This window comes from Phycodurus eques, chromosome 16 (genome assembly GCF_024500275.1).
Source record: "Phycodurus eques isolate BA_2022a chromosome 16, UOR_Pequ_1.1, whole genome shotgun sequence".
NCBI lineage: Eukaryota > Metazoa > Chordata > Actinopteri > Syngnathiformes > Syngnathidae > Phycodurus > Phycodurus eques.
Window position 1 is genome coordinate 20,331,667 of NC_084540.1, and position 13,384 is coordinate 20,345,050.

The 13,384-nt window shown below is 43.3% G+C and overlaps 1 protein-coding gene across 7 annotated transcripts in view; it reads left to right on the top strand.

Moving 5' to 3' along the window:
* Nucleotides 1-11,952, top strand: part of LOC133414667 (BAH and coiled-coil domain-containing protein 1) — a 64,587-nt gene extending 52,635 nt beyond the window's left edge. For 6 of the 7 annotated variants that reach the window (XM_061700186.1, XM_061700188.1, XM_061700187.1 and 3 more), the window contains 18 exons: nucleotides 1,467-1,636; nucleotides 1,737-1,873; nucleotides 1,952-2,062; nucleotides 3,742-3,856; nucleotides 4,093-4,303; nucleotides 4,389-4,565; nucleotides 5,385-5,558; nucleotides 5,665-5,948; nucleotides 6,075-6,146; nucleotides 6,250-6,379; nucleotides 6,457-6,571; nucleotides 6,825-6,900; nucleotides 7,660-7,768; nucleotides 7,867-7,980; nucleotides 8,065-8,211; nucleotides 8,371-9,611; nucleotides 9,712-9,948; nucleotides 10,027-11,952. In XM_061700186.1, coding sequence (XP_061556170.1) covers nucleotides 1,467-1,636; nucleotides 1,737-1,873; nucleotides 1,952-2,062; nucleotides 3,742-3,856; nucleotides 4,093-4,303; nucleotides 4,389-4,565; nucleotides 5,385-5,558; nucleotides 5,665-5,948; nucleotides 6,075-6,146; nucleotides 6,250-6,379; nucleotides 6,457-6,571; nucleotides 6,825-6,900; nucleotides 7,660-7,768; nucleotides 7,867-7,980; nucleotides 8,065-8,211; nucleotides 8,371-9,611; nucleotides 9,712-9,948; nucleotides 10,027-10,236 — 3,830 coding nt within the window. In that variant the 3' untranslated portion in view covers nucleotides 10,237-11,952. The remainder of the gene's footprint in view (nucleotides 1-1,466; nucleotides 1,637-1,736; nucleotides 1,874-1,951; nucleotides 2,063-3,741; nucleotides 3,857-4,092; nucleotides 4,304-4,388; nucleotides 4,566-5,384; nucleotides 5,559-5,664; nucleotides 5,949-6,074; nucleotides 6,147-6,249; nucleotides 6,380-6,456; nucleotides 6,572-6,824; nucleotides 6,901-7,659; nucleotides 7,769-7,866; nucleotides 7,981-8,064; nucleotides 8,212-8,370; nucleotides 9,612-9,711; nucleotides 9,949-10,026) is intronic. The other variant, XM_061700189.1, reaches the window with a different exon arrangement.
* The last annotated feature ends 1,432 nt before the right edge of the window (nucleotides 11,953-13,384 follow it).

The following is a 13,384-nucleotide window of genomic DNA, read 5'->3' on the forward strand; positions in this document are numbered from 1 at the left end:
ATCACATGAGATGACATTACTTTTATGTCCATTGATCTCCTGATGTGCAACCATCACCCCTATTCCTGACCCGAACACCTTTAATTGACGCCCTCACACAAATTGTAAAGGGTTGCATCTCCTAGACTTGTTTGTCCCCTCAAGGCATCCAAGTACATGCATTAACAATGAAAAGATTGCTATTGTAACGACATGGGATATACAAGTACAGTATGCACGCAGACGCACCATTTTACAGTAAAAGGAACTCATAATTGTTGCAGCACTTCCCCACACACAACACTACCAATTGTGTCTTCACAAAAGCAGTCAATGTTTTCAGCACCCTGGAGCATTGCCTTGCTAATTAGAACCCATTGTTTGAAAGTGCCTTTAAAAGCTTCCTTGTTTTCCAAAGTGCCATGTATTTCGATATCATACAAGCAAAGGATGTTTTGAGTTTACCACAGCATCCTAATGCATTTAACAGCTCCCAAAAGGGACTTCTATTTCAAAAAACGGTTTCATCCACTGATTCCAGAGTCAGTGATGCGCTTGTGACGCGACCGCCGTTGACAGCTTAGGGAAGTGGCATGTTGCTTCAAAGTCACATCAATAATCTGTATCAAAATCAGTGCTGAAACAAGGACAACAAAGACAATTCATTAGTCTTGAAAATTTCATGCAAACTGTAATAGAATCGTCTAATACAATCATCTCTTTGCTAAAAGCTTGATACAGATGGCTCGCCGCATAGCAGAATCTCGGTAAATGTTTTTTGGTCATTTGTTACCACCACAAATATGCAGTGGAGGCCTTCAAATGCACTGATTATAAAGACATTACGGTTCACTTTAGGTCCGGTGGAAGTTTTCCACCTTCGGCGGGGGTATTAGAGGCAGTACGACGCCTGTGCATCAGGTTTTACCTTCACTCACTTCTCCCGGCCTGTTGTCACTGTCCGACAACTACATTATGTGTAACACCAAGTCGCCCGGCATTTAAAGTTTGATTGCGGGAGGCTATATCACTGCGTCAAAGTGCACAGTTGCGGCAATAGTTTGCCTTTGCCGGACAGATGTAAAAAGCAAAGGTGTATATATGCTACGTCTTTTGTTATGGCTGTTATGCAGTAATTGTGTGATACACGTCAAGCCCCTTTCACACTACCTGTCAAGGTAGTAGTAGCTCTTCCCTGCTCTTTATCATGTAGTTGTTCGCTGTGTTGTTGTTGTTCCCCACTACGGTCCGATCTTTTGTATCAGAGCCTTCAACAGCAACAGTGAAGTGTCTGAGTGTACTGGAATTCCACAATGCCGGTAGTATTTTATACTTTACACCACAGCATCACACAGCTATCTGATTGTGGTCTGCCGAGTGCTGGATTTTGTAAAAGAGGTGGATAAGTGCCAGGTCTTTTGATGTTGCAATTTTCTGGGATCTCTGTATGAAAGAAGCATCAACCGTATCTTTTTCTTTTGTAACAGAGGAGGAATTGCTGATGTTTGACCTTCACAGCCTCGCAACTCTGGCGACAGCCCGATCACTGGAGACGAGTTCACAGGAAGGCAACGGTGCGTGTTCGGGTCGACAATTCCCAGCCCGCAAGACCGTCAACTTACGTCGAAAATGCAGCTGGACACCGCGCAACGAACCAGTAAGAATGCGTTTTTTAAAATTGGTGTTAACACCCAAAGCTCTTTTTTGGTTTCATTACCAAAAATAGCAAAGAAAAAGAAACAATGCACACTTAACAGGTGTGCCAAGCTAAAGGCAGCATGGAAACGATGGACGGTCCTGAGCTTGAAATGCGTGTCAAGTTGGCCGAACTTCAGCGTCACTACAAAGAGAAGCAGAGGGAGCTGGCTAAGCTACAGAGGAAACACGATCATCAGTTCGTGAGCCTTTCTGACTGTTTATACACATTTTGAGTACAGACATCATCATTTTTTTTCAATATGTGCTCAAACAGAAAAGAAGAAACGCCACGTAGCCCAGCACGAAGAGGACCGGGACGACCCAGGAAGAAGAAGCCCATCCTCACCACAAGCTCGGTGTCGTCTGAGGGCCAAAGAAAAGTCAAGTATGTATAACACTGATCATCTCTTTTGCCATGAGCTGCTACAGGGCTGCCTTTCACTGGCATTAAAACAGGAAAAGAGATAAGACAACTAGGGAGTCCACTTCATCCTTAACGGTGTTAATTCTTCAACAACATAACTGTGTCAGCTGTGTTTATGGCTATTTGCAGAATATTTATGTTAGGACATACCTGTAAAGTCGACTCATTAGGTTTCAATGGCATTATTGGAGTGTTTGTAATGGTTGGGTCTGGGTTGGGTAAGGAGCTGATAGGCAGAAGATGTAATTACTGTACTGTGAACTCCTGAGTCATCTTGCCCCACAGAAGGAATGTGACACTACACTGTCATTTAGGTTCAAAGGGTCAACGTGGGTCCCAAAGGATAACATGATGGTCATGGCGTATTGCTGCTCAGCTCGACACTTTTAATAAATAATAATTCCTGGGGCTACATCACTGGTGGCATTTGTGAGTACTGCTTTGATGGGTACAGCAGTATTGTAGTACAGCTTTTAACATCAGCTGATCAATAAGTCACAATGGGAAAGTCAACGCACAGGTCATATATTTTGCCACGCCTTCAGTAGGAGACAGTGGGATCATTCTTGCAGACAAGTCACACTTTACTGCTACCTCTGTCACTCTCCTTGCGGTCTGTTGGAAGAGCCCACGAAACAACAACCACGTTCCTTGCGTTCTGTTATGGATTCACAAGGTCACATTCTGATTATGAGCTACAGGGGCTGCTTAAACGGCCATATTTTTACTAAAATCATTTTTTAAAACTAATTTTGGCCACTTGTGGACATAGACAACTTAAGAAAGTGTGTCTCAAAGTGGATGCTGTTAAAAACATTTGTCATTATTGCCCCCATCTCATCGTTGAAATTGCATCTTTTCTCAAATGAAAGACCTGGGGAATTCTCAACCCCAAAATAAATGCCGAAACGCGAAGCAACAATTGATCATTATTGCGTACCTTTACATATCGCTGCCTTTGAGCAAAACCATTATTTTTCTGGAGGAAAAAAAAACATTAAAACTGGATTGTCAAAGAGAGCAAGCCATTTTCAACGCTTGTGCACATACATAACTGGCACGAGGTTTTTTTTATTCTCTTGGCACTCAAACTTTGTCCACTCTGTAAATGTTACACATTTCATGGGCTGTGCACAATTTAGGAGAGGGGAGGTTAATCTTTTGTTTGAGCATGGCCTGGCTCTTTTCAGTGTCAGCTACAGACAGGCTTGATCAAGGGCATTTTGAAGCGGTTGCTCTGCGACGCTGCTCAGTGCTGGCGAAAATTTCCACGATAGTATGAAAATGTAACTGGAGCTCTATACATTTTTCGCTGAACACAATAGTGCTATATATAAAAACGCACTCGCCAAAACTTGCAATGCTAATTCACATGCTGCGTACGCTCCCTTGTGCCGATCTCCCTTCAAACAACCCCAGCTCCCTTGTTAGATAAGCAATTTTTCCAGCAGTACTGTGCAGATGTCTGGCCATCCTTCTACTTTTATGTAACTCTACGCTTCGGACAGAGAGAAGAGTTATTACATCCCACAGGGAGGTGACTTCACTGTTTTTCCTTGTGCTGTCCTCACTCCCCTCTGTTCTTTCAAACCACTGCCATTCTTCTCTAATGAATTCAGCTCTCTTGTTTTGACTGACAGGCCGATGCTGGCAGGGCATTCCCTGACGCCTGAGGAGCTAGGAGGGGGAGGAGACAGCCAGAGAAGGAAGAAGAGGCTGTCCAGTCGAGGCTTTGAGCAAGTCGGCAGCATACAGGTCAGGATCCCATTTTGGCCACTATCCCTTTGCCCTCCATATAACTAGAAATTAAAGAGGCCACGATTGCATCTTTGCGTTTGAAATATTACGTTGTTGAGTCCATTTCTAATTAGATACAACGAATTCTACTGTACACTTGGGCTTTTCATATTCCTTTTCACCTTTTATAGTCTCTGATGTTTTGCAGTAGCTTTACAGACAGTAGGTCTCACTGTCCCTCTCTGCTGACGCAGATAAAAGCGCAAGGTTGCAGAAAAGGTGGTCCTCAAAGTGTACTGGGTTCTAAGTTGGCTGCCGATGTGGCGCAGCTCAAACAGAAGAGCCAGAGTAAAAAGACTATCGCAGGGATGCACTACAGGGACAAGGAGGTTTCACCGTGCAACTCCAAGCATGGCCACAGAAGCCAGGGCAACAGGCGAGAGTCTGGGGGACACAGCGACACAGGTACACGGTTTCCTATTATTTCATCCTTAAAACAACGTAAAGTTCAGGAAGCCTGGATCTCAGAAGGGTTGCCCGACTCTCTCAGCAGCAAGTGTGGACAGTGGCCCTCAGGAGAACTGGTCTGGGGATGTACACCGTGGATCTAAAAAAGGGACGCCTGATTCCGCTCATCACAAAAAGACCGGAGCGAGGGGTAACCGTGGACAGAGACGGGAGTCGTTGGGAGAAAGTTCTAATCCTGAGAGCGACTCGTCAGAACAAGGTCAGATTTGCTTGTCATTCAAAACTAAATGTTCCTTTGAGATTAAGCTCAATCCAGACCAAGCATTGCTTTGCTGATGCACACCACACATCTCATTTTTTCTTAAATTAATTTATTAAATCACACAGGTATGAAATGAAATCAACAACTAATATAATGCAAAACTTTACAACACGCACAGCTAACAGCCACCTCTTGATCACGAGTGACAAGCACAGCTAACCAGTCGGGTTTTGGGGCGTTCGAACTTGAAGGTACCACTGTAAACCGAACCTGGAGCAGATGAATGCTAATGCATGCAACACTTGCGAGACATGCAGTGCCACTCTCTAGTGAACCTTCAACTCTGTAAAACACTTTGAAGGTAACCAGATGTGGGTGAAAAGGTGAGGGACACCTTGTGTTGGAGACAAGGTGTGTATAGACATTTTGACACCTGAGTCATCAGCCTTGTTGGTTGATCTTGTGCGACATGCGCAGCTGTGGACACTTGCCTGTGAGAGGCTTTGACAGCCCTGGAGACTAAGAGACTGGTTGGCTCAAGGGGAGCAATGTGACAAACACACACACATAAACTCGCTCCCACTCACCGTCGTATTCCGGCTCTGTTGCATGTGGTTTCACACCAGGAAATACCATCAAGGCAAAGCACTTAATACATCATCTCAATGAACAGTTCAACATTTACTTGAATGCTAATGAAGTGCTTTTGAAATAATGGCGACACCGTCAAGATTATCACAGTTAGCAATGCTTTTGATAAGACTAGTAACTTTCTAACTCAAGAATGTTTGCTCTGTATTCCCTTTTTTCCATCAGGAGAGGAAGAGGAGGAAGGAAGTAATGATAGTGATGACGTTCAAGACCTAAGACCCCAACCAGCAAGAGATGTGACGTCCAGCTCTCCTGTGACAGGTCCGAGTCCTTCGTCCATTGTAAAACTAGAGGCCAATCAGAAAGCGAGGAACAAAAAACAGAGACAGGAGCTTTATGGTGAGGCTGACAGCTGATTTATAAGAAATCTTCACGAGAAGCATCTGTTTTGCGTTCCTCCTCATGGCTTGTTAACAGTGTCTGTTTCTGTAATTGAACTGCACAGGCTCCCATACCCTTTCTGGCGCAGACGGGGAGGTCAAAGTACGAAAAAAGAACCCCTGTAGGTTGAGCCTGGCCAGTGCAGTCAAAAGCCGCCATGAGGACCACAACACAGAGCGCGTTAGGAGACCATGCGCACCCAGGTCCAAGGAGCCTCGGTGGGGAAGCCACGGCAACAGAGGCAACCGTTTCCGTCGTAGCATGGGGCTGCCTACCTTTCCAACAACGAGTGAGAGGTTAAAGAGGGCTACACGCAAAAGCACCATGTTGAGAGGAACAATTAACAAGGTTCGCACCAAAAACATCTTGAAACAGACAAAACTGCTTCCCATTGAGATAATTGGATCATTAAAAACTAATGTGTCAATATTTTGGACCACAGTCTGAATGTTTCACCCTCATCTTGTCCATTAGCGGAGAAATTGCTGGGCCCCGGTGTCCAAAAGCGAGGACGGCAGCAGAGGCAGAAGAGCCGAGGAGCAACAGGTACCAGTGACAGAGAATTTAAACATCAGGCAAAATCCTGAGTCACTTTTCTACTGTTAGATAAACTCCGACATTTTTAAATTTTTCTCTCAATGATCCACAGACAAAAGGTCGAGCGGTTAGTCGGCTCCTAGAAAGCTTTGCGGCTGATGAGGGCTTTCAGATGGATGGCAGCAGCTTCTCGGAAGAGGAGGCGGACGACAACAGTGATTCATGTAACAAAACCCCTGAAGGTAAACTATATCACATATGTATATCTCACAACAGTGTTTCAGGGATGCTAAAATATTTATTGTCTTTTCATTTGCAGTTCCTAATTGTGTCTTGACCAAAGAACTGTTAAAGGACGGACTGAAGATACTGGTCTCAAAGGAAGATGAGCTTCTGTATGCTGCCAGGATCCACACCATGGATTTGCCAGATATGTAAGCCGTTACACAACCAGTGTTTTTTAAATTGTATTATTTTTTTTTATTGTCATCCCGGGATTTATTAAATACACATTTAAGTTACAGATGCAGGCTTTCCCCCTTTCTTTATGCATGTGTGTTTTTTGCTCAGGATATCAAAACTAATATACTGTACACAGCAATCAGGCAGCAAAGACAATTGCAACAATAACATGGCAGTGGCAAGTCAACAGGTTAAAAATACCAAATTTTGGTTCTCTCTTTCCAGATTTAGTATTACAATTGATGGGGAAAGAGGAAACCGCGCAAAGATCTATTCATTGGAGCAACTTCTTCGGGAAGCTGTAAGTTCATCCACATAAGTATTATTTGACCCTGAGCATAAAAGAAAGATTCTGTTCTTAACCTAAATCATCCTTGTTATTTTTTTCCCTTAGTTATTATGAAGGACTATTTGCTTTATGTCAAACCCCTTGGACTAAGTCTCAGTGTAACTAGAAACCCTAACTGATTATAAATGGATATCTGGATGGAAGGGTAACTCCTGCTTTCAAAAAAGTGAACATGAAGACAAGTTTGGAGTGATAGGCCCTGCTATTGGACCTGGTTTTCTTACAGTCCCTGAGATAACTTTGCGACTACAAGATCCTTGGATGGATCTTAAGAGACTTCATCCACAATTTTCACCAAGCTCCTTCTTGCACACAGGCTAACACCCACATCCGCGCCTTATCTTTCAAAAGGGTCTCTCGTCATGGCAACAGTAAATGAAAGTAACCTAAAGGAGCCCCCAGTGAGAGGCGGATGTTAGTGCTGCCTTGCATTGTTGGAAGGAGGCTCTGGCAACCAGCAATCATAAGTTGTCTATTCAGGCCTTCTTTTGGTATTACTCAGCAAGTCAGGGTTTACTACATCCAGGCTTCCGTTCCTTTCACCCCTGACTGGCACATTGGCATGACATGTAGTGAGCACTGCTTAGACCTGTGGCACAGTTGATGCCCAGGAACCTGGTTGCACTTCGCGCACACTGCTTCAATATGTGTTTGTTAGTTATTCTGCGCGGCTTGTAATAAATCTTAATGACATTTTGGTCTGGATTTCAGGTCCTCGATGTACGCCCAGATTCAGAGGCTATGTTGAGTGATGGAACCAGGGTGTGTGCTTATTGGAGTGAACGCTCACGCTGTTTGTACCCAGGTTATGTTCACAGAGGTGAGTCCCCTTCCTATATATCTGTGGATCCAGATTCCTATATATCTGTGGATCCAGATTCTTCACTCGCTGATGAATTTCATGTTTGTCTGTTGCAGGGATTTCAACCGATGAGGCGAAGCCAGGAGTAATGGTAGAGTTTGACGACGGAGATCGAGGGAAGATTTCTGTACCAAACGTCCGCCTTCTGCCGCCGGGATATCAAATTCACTGTGGGTGTCTCCTTTCTATGCACCTTTTCAGGTTGTTTATCTTTTTAAAGAGTCTAATATTTCATCAAATATATCATTTCTAAGGTGAGGAGACATCTCCTGCTGTGTTTGTACACAGTGGGAGTCAGGTCAAGAAAAGCCCCAGTTTCAATCATGCACCCAGAGACAGACTCAACACTGTCAGTACGGTCAAAAACAACCAACCGCTAACTTTCCAAAAAAGAAGACCAGGTAATAATTTGTCATTCTTCATCGTGTATCAGCAATGGTCTTAATATTTGAGGACAAGTGGATAATTACGTAAAATTGCACAGCAGACACATAGAATCCCATCTCTGTACACATTAGACAGCAACGCTTCATTCTAATTTATTTTTTTTTAAATCCCAGGGAGACCAAAGGGATCTGGGAAAAAGCAAAAGCAACAACAGCTGGCCGAAAATGCCAATAAAAAGTCCTCTCTTTTTGTGGCATGGCCTTCATTGTCCGGAACCAGGAAGAGGACTTCCCACAATCTATTTCAGCTCAATGGGACACCAAGAAAAGCCTTGAGATTGAGGGAAGATGACTCATTTGGCTTGAATCAGATCCAACTGCCCGTCTCCACCCAATCCAAAGGGCTCTTCAGCAGTAGCTCCTTTGAGGTGGACTCCTTCAGTAGCATTGCAAATGGATACTCCTCCTTCTGTACCAAGTCCACAGGATCGCGTCCAGATTCATCTGTTGGTCCTAAAAGTGGTCTTTATGGACAGAGACACAGACAAGATGAGTTGGTAGTGCCGAGGGGAAAGAAGTCAGGACAAGAATTTCTGGTCAAGTTAGATCATGAAGGAGTAACTTCCCCAAAGACCAAGAACAGCAAGGCTCTATTGCTGCGAGGTGGCTCTTCTGGTGTGAGCGGAATGCCTAAGACGGAGGCTTATTCACATCCGGTCCTTCTGGTTAAAGACAACAAAAAGGGTCATAACTCTAGGGTTGAACTTCTCCTGAAAGGAACCACACCCCAAAGAAAGCATTCCCCTTCATTGCATCTAGGAGAATATGGAGACTTGGGCTTCAGTTCGCACCGAGAGTGTCATAGCTCCTACTCTGATATGGATGATGAAGAGGAAGAAGAGCAGGAGAGGAAAAGGACTGCACTTGCATTGGCTTCGCAGGGTTTAAGGACAGCTGGCCATTTCCTCTCTCATATGTCAGTTTCATCCTCTTCTTCTGGTTCATCCAGTTCCTCTTCCTCTGGCTCAATATCTAGCTCCAGTCTTTGTTCCTCTGACAATGACTCCTCCTACAGCTCAGAGGATGAGGAAAGTTCGACACTAATGCTACAGAACTGCCTGTCCTCTCACCGGGGACTCCTACAACCCAATGAACCCTCCACTTCCTCACGGCAACATTCATTTGTGGCTAAAGCGTTGGCTGTTTCCAATACCAAAGGATCGCCTGATGAACACGTCTCCAACAGTAAATCTCTTAAGAGGAAAGATTGCAACAGTTCAATCTCCAAGTCATCTAGAGAATTTGTGAAGAAAGCGAGAATGCAACCAGATGACATTTCATGTATTCCAAGGCCCAAGATGTCCACATTCCTTGCGGGACGCCAGATGTGGAGGTGGTCTGGCAGCCCTACACAGGTGAGAGTATTATCATTTCCAATGGTTGTCAGTTTAAGGGGATGTAAATGGTACACTGTCATTGTCAAGGAAGATGGTTGAAATGTCTGGAATTCCACAGAGGCGAGGCCTAAAAGGCAAGGCCAAGAAGCTTTTCTACAAGGCCATCGTGAGAGGAAAGGAGGCAGTAAAAGTGGGAGACTGTGCCGTGTTCCTCTCAGCCGGACGCCCTAATCTACCATACATTGGTAAAATCGAGAACCTCTGGGAGTCTTGGACCTCTAGCATGGTAGTCAAAGTTAAGTGGTTCTACCACCCTGAAGAGACCAAGCAAGGAAAGAGGCAGCGAGATGGCAAGGTAAGCAGACATTTGTAGCATACTGGACATTCAAATCAAGTATTTTTCCAACTCACTGAAACCCTTTCCTCCATCCAGCATGCCCTGTACCAGTCATGTCATGAGGACGAAAATGATGTCCAGACAATCTCGCACAAGTGCCAGGTTGTGAGTCGGGGGGAATATGATAGTCTGACACGCAATCAGAAGCCGAACAGTACCTCTCCAGATGTGTATTACCTGGCTGGGACATATGACCCTACCACTGGTCAGCTGGTCACTGCTGAAGGGGTTTCGATCTTGTGCTGAACCTTTATAAGGAAACTACTGAAGAATTCCTCTGCCGGAAATATTAAAGTCCATTACATAGAAGACTCTCCTAGCCTTGTAAAGTGACATGTGTTGCTTGGTTTAGGGCTGGCTGTCCGAGATTACACACTGGAAACTATTGGCATCTAACCTTCATGGAAGAGAAGTTGACTTCTATTACTTGCTCCTTTGAAGAAGAATGGCCGAACTCTGGGTCTTCCTGTGCATCATAGCCATCAATAACTGGTGTTACATTGGTCTAACAGTCCCGTAGACCCAGCTTCTGTCATGTGCCACCAACACAGAGCTGGGTCCAGTACCACAAGGCAATGGTCTCTAAGAACCAATTCGATTAAGGTAGCCTTACCTGAACGAAGAAGTGAAAGCGAGACTTGGGACTCTCCCAAAGCCTCCTCATTCCAGGGAAGTTGAAAATGTATAAAGTTGATGTCTGTAAATATTTTGAAATTGATCCAAATCAAGCCATACACTTCAGTACCTCTCACCTGTCTTCACTGTTCAGGTGTACAGATTGTCCAGATGGATTATTGTATTGTTGTCTGTTGTACATACAATATGTACATAAAAGCTATTTTATACAGGATTATATTGTATATATGAGATCGTATCTTTCCATGTTTGCAATTGATTTATTTTTATATGTGTATAGATTATTGTTGTTGTTTTTCTTTTTTTCCCCCCCTTTCCTTCGCTTTGGGAACTCATGATTGAATATATTAGTGTTGCACTAAGTATGTATGCCCTGCTGAGACAGAAACAAGACAGATCACAGAAAGAGAGAAGGATTTGGTGTATAACAGGGCAAGACTCGCTCTCTGAGAGATTTTGAGTCATCCTGTTTTAAAAAGGTCAAGTGGCTTTTTTTGGTAAATGTTCTGTTATTATTTTTTTTTTACCTATTGTTTTTTATTTATGTACTTCTTAAGTCCTAGCGGACGGCGATCATTCATACTGCTTTAAGATATGAATGACAGCTGTGTCATCACTAATCATGTCCATACAAATTAATTTAGAACAAGACTGGGCCTTTTAATGAGATAATGTGCTACGTCCTAAATACATACCAAAGTGGCTTTAGTATCTTTATTTCAATTTAACACATGTAAAGCACCTGTATTGAATTTGAATCAGAAATCACTGATAACGTCTACAATACTCCTCCACTGTGTGTATTGGCTCTGCATTGGGACAATGGCTTCTTGCACATGTACCTGCAGTTTTGTCTAGTGCAAAAACATCAAAAAAGCCTACCAAGGGAGCGTGATCATGAATGTCCAGGTACTGACAAAATATGACATTGACCATTCAGAAATGTCACTTCAGTTTGAATATCCTGTATCTATTTTGTACAGTACATGCACATACTCGATACTAACTGTGAAGGACAATCAGATTCACAAAGCAATGGACAAAGTTCATTCAATCTGAAAATTAAGTTTATTTGATTTGTGCCAAGTACCTTTTGTCTACTTTGGTCTTGTTTTATATCCTGACTCTTGTATTCACAAAGGTTTATTTTGTTTGCCAACACTATTTATTTTCATGTCAACCTTGCTGTTTGTTGAAAGCAAAGAGCGCTTTATGAGAATGTGACATTGTTTTTAAAATTGTTGTGATGTCGCATTTTGCATTTCTTAAATAAAAGTGGTCTTCTAGAGGCCAAACAGTGAAAAGAAATAAAAACACTGGATTGTTCTCATCCACAAACATCTGTGAATTATGTCTATTATTTTGGCTGTACCCTCATCAACTTGTCAAGACACGTACACTTCACAATTTGAGGTTACTTCGATTAATTGGGAGAACACTTCTCAGGCACAAAGACCTTCGCCTGCCAAATTTTATTTGTTGTGGTAAGTCTTTCTGTGTAAGTGTCTCGGGCTGAGCTAAATTTGTGCGAGCATGGAGTTCCATGGTAAATAGACAGATCTGTCACAGCATCAGATAAAGCCTTCTGGCTTTAACTGCCAAGCTCGGTAAATACGATGCCGACTGATTCAGAGATACAGTTGATGCGCATTCTCACGTTTCAGGATGGAGCACACACGCCAAGCTTCTTCGAAAATGGAAAAATCTGTAGAAAAACCCAAAAAAAGAGGCCCTATGCCTGGGTACGTGTTATTAATGCTCCATATTTATATACCGTTTTAAAGAAATTAGTGCACGTAAATATTCATTTTAATTCAAAAGTAAAAGTTTGGAGTAAGGAATTGTAGTTTTAAACACGGCACAGTGCAGCTCAAAAGAATACTGCACAAAATGTGTCTGGATTTGGCTTTACGTTACAGTTGATCCACTAAAATCAACTGAGTTGACTTCTAAAATGTTGATTTCAAAAGAAAGTTTCCCATTGAGATCCAATAATTGCACTCAGTCATCCACATCGTCTCCCACTATCAACAATGAAGCAGTTGGTATTTTCTGCTGCGTATGTGAGATACTTCATGATAATTTCCAGTGGATATTCTTGTCACATTTTTTCGGAACACCATCTTTCAGAAACACAAAAGTCCACACAAAAACAATACGCACTGATCCTTTGATAATGTTACTTTGACATCTGATGGTTCTCACATGATATGCTGACAACACAATATGTCAGTATTAGGTCCAAAATGTGACTGTTTGAGTCTGTCACTCCAGATTTGCTCAAACTGAAAATTGTACAAGCATTGGAGGTTCCACATTCACATTTGCATACATCCCCATCATCCCCATTGTCAACGCTTATCTCTGTTAGTAGAATGAATGAACCACTGACAGGGCCTGAAGGAGAAACAATATGGGTCAATGACTTTCTCTATGGGCCGACGGGTGTTTTCGTCCTGCATGGAGCACCAGCGCCACCACCCATCCCCCCGAATGCCCTGGACAGGGGTTAATGGGTACATCAGTCATCTCCAACAACAGCCCAGTGAACACAAACAGGGCTGTTTGCTACCACAACCTTTTGTGTTGACTATGGCCATTGCCCCGTGTCCGAGTCATGGCCCTTTGCTGTATCAGCAGCGTGCAAGCAGGAGGGGAGATTAGGACAGGGTTAAAAGCGGCTGTGCGAGTATGATGAGGTGAACATTCTTTGTTTGGAGAAGGCCTTGCCTCATTAGCCCTCTGTGCGTTGAGATAC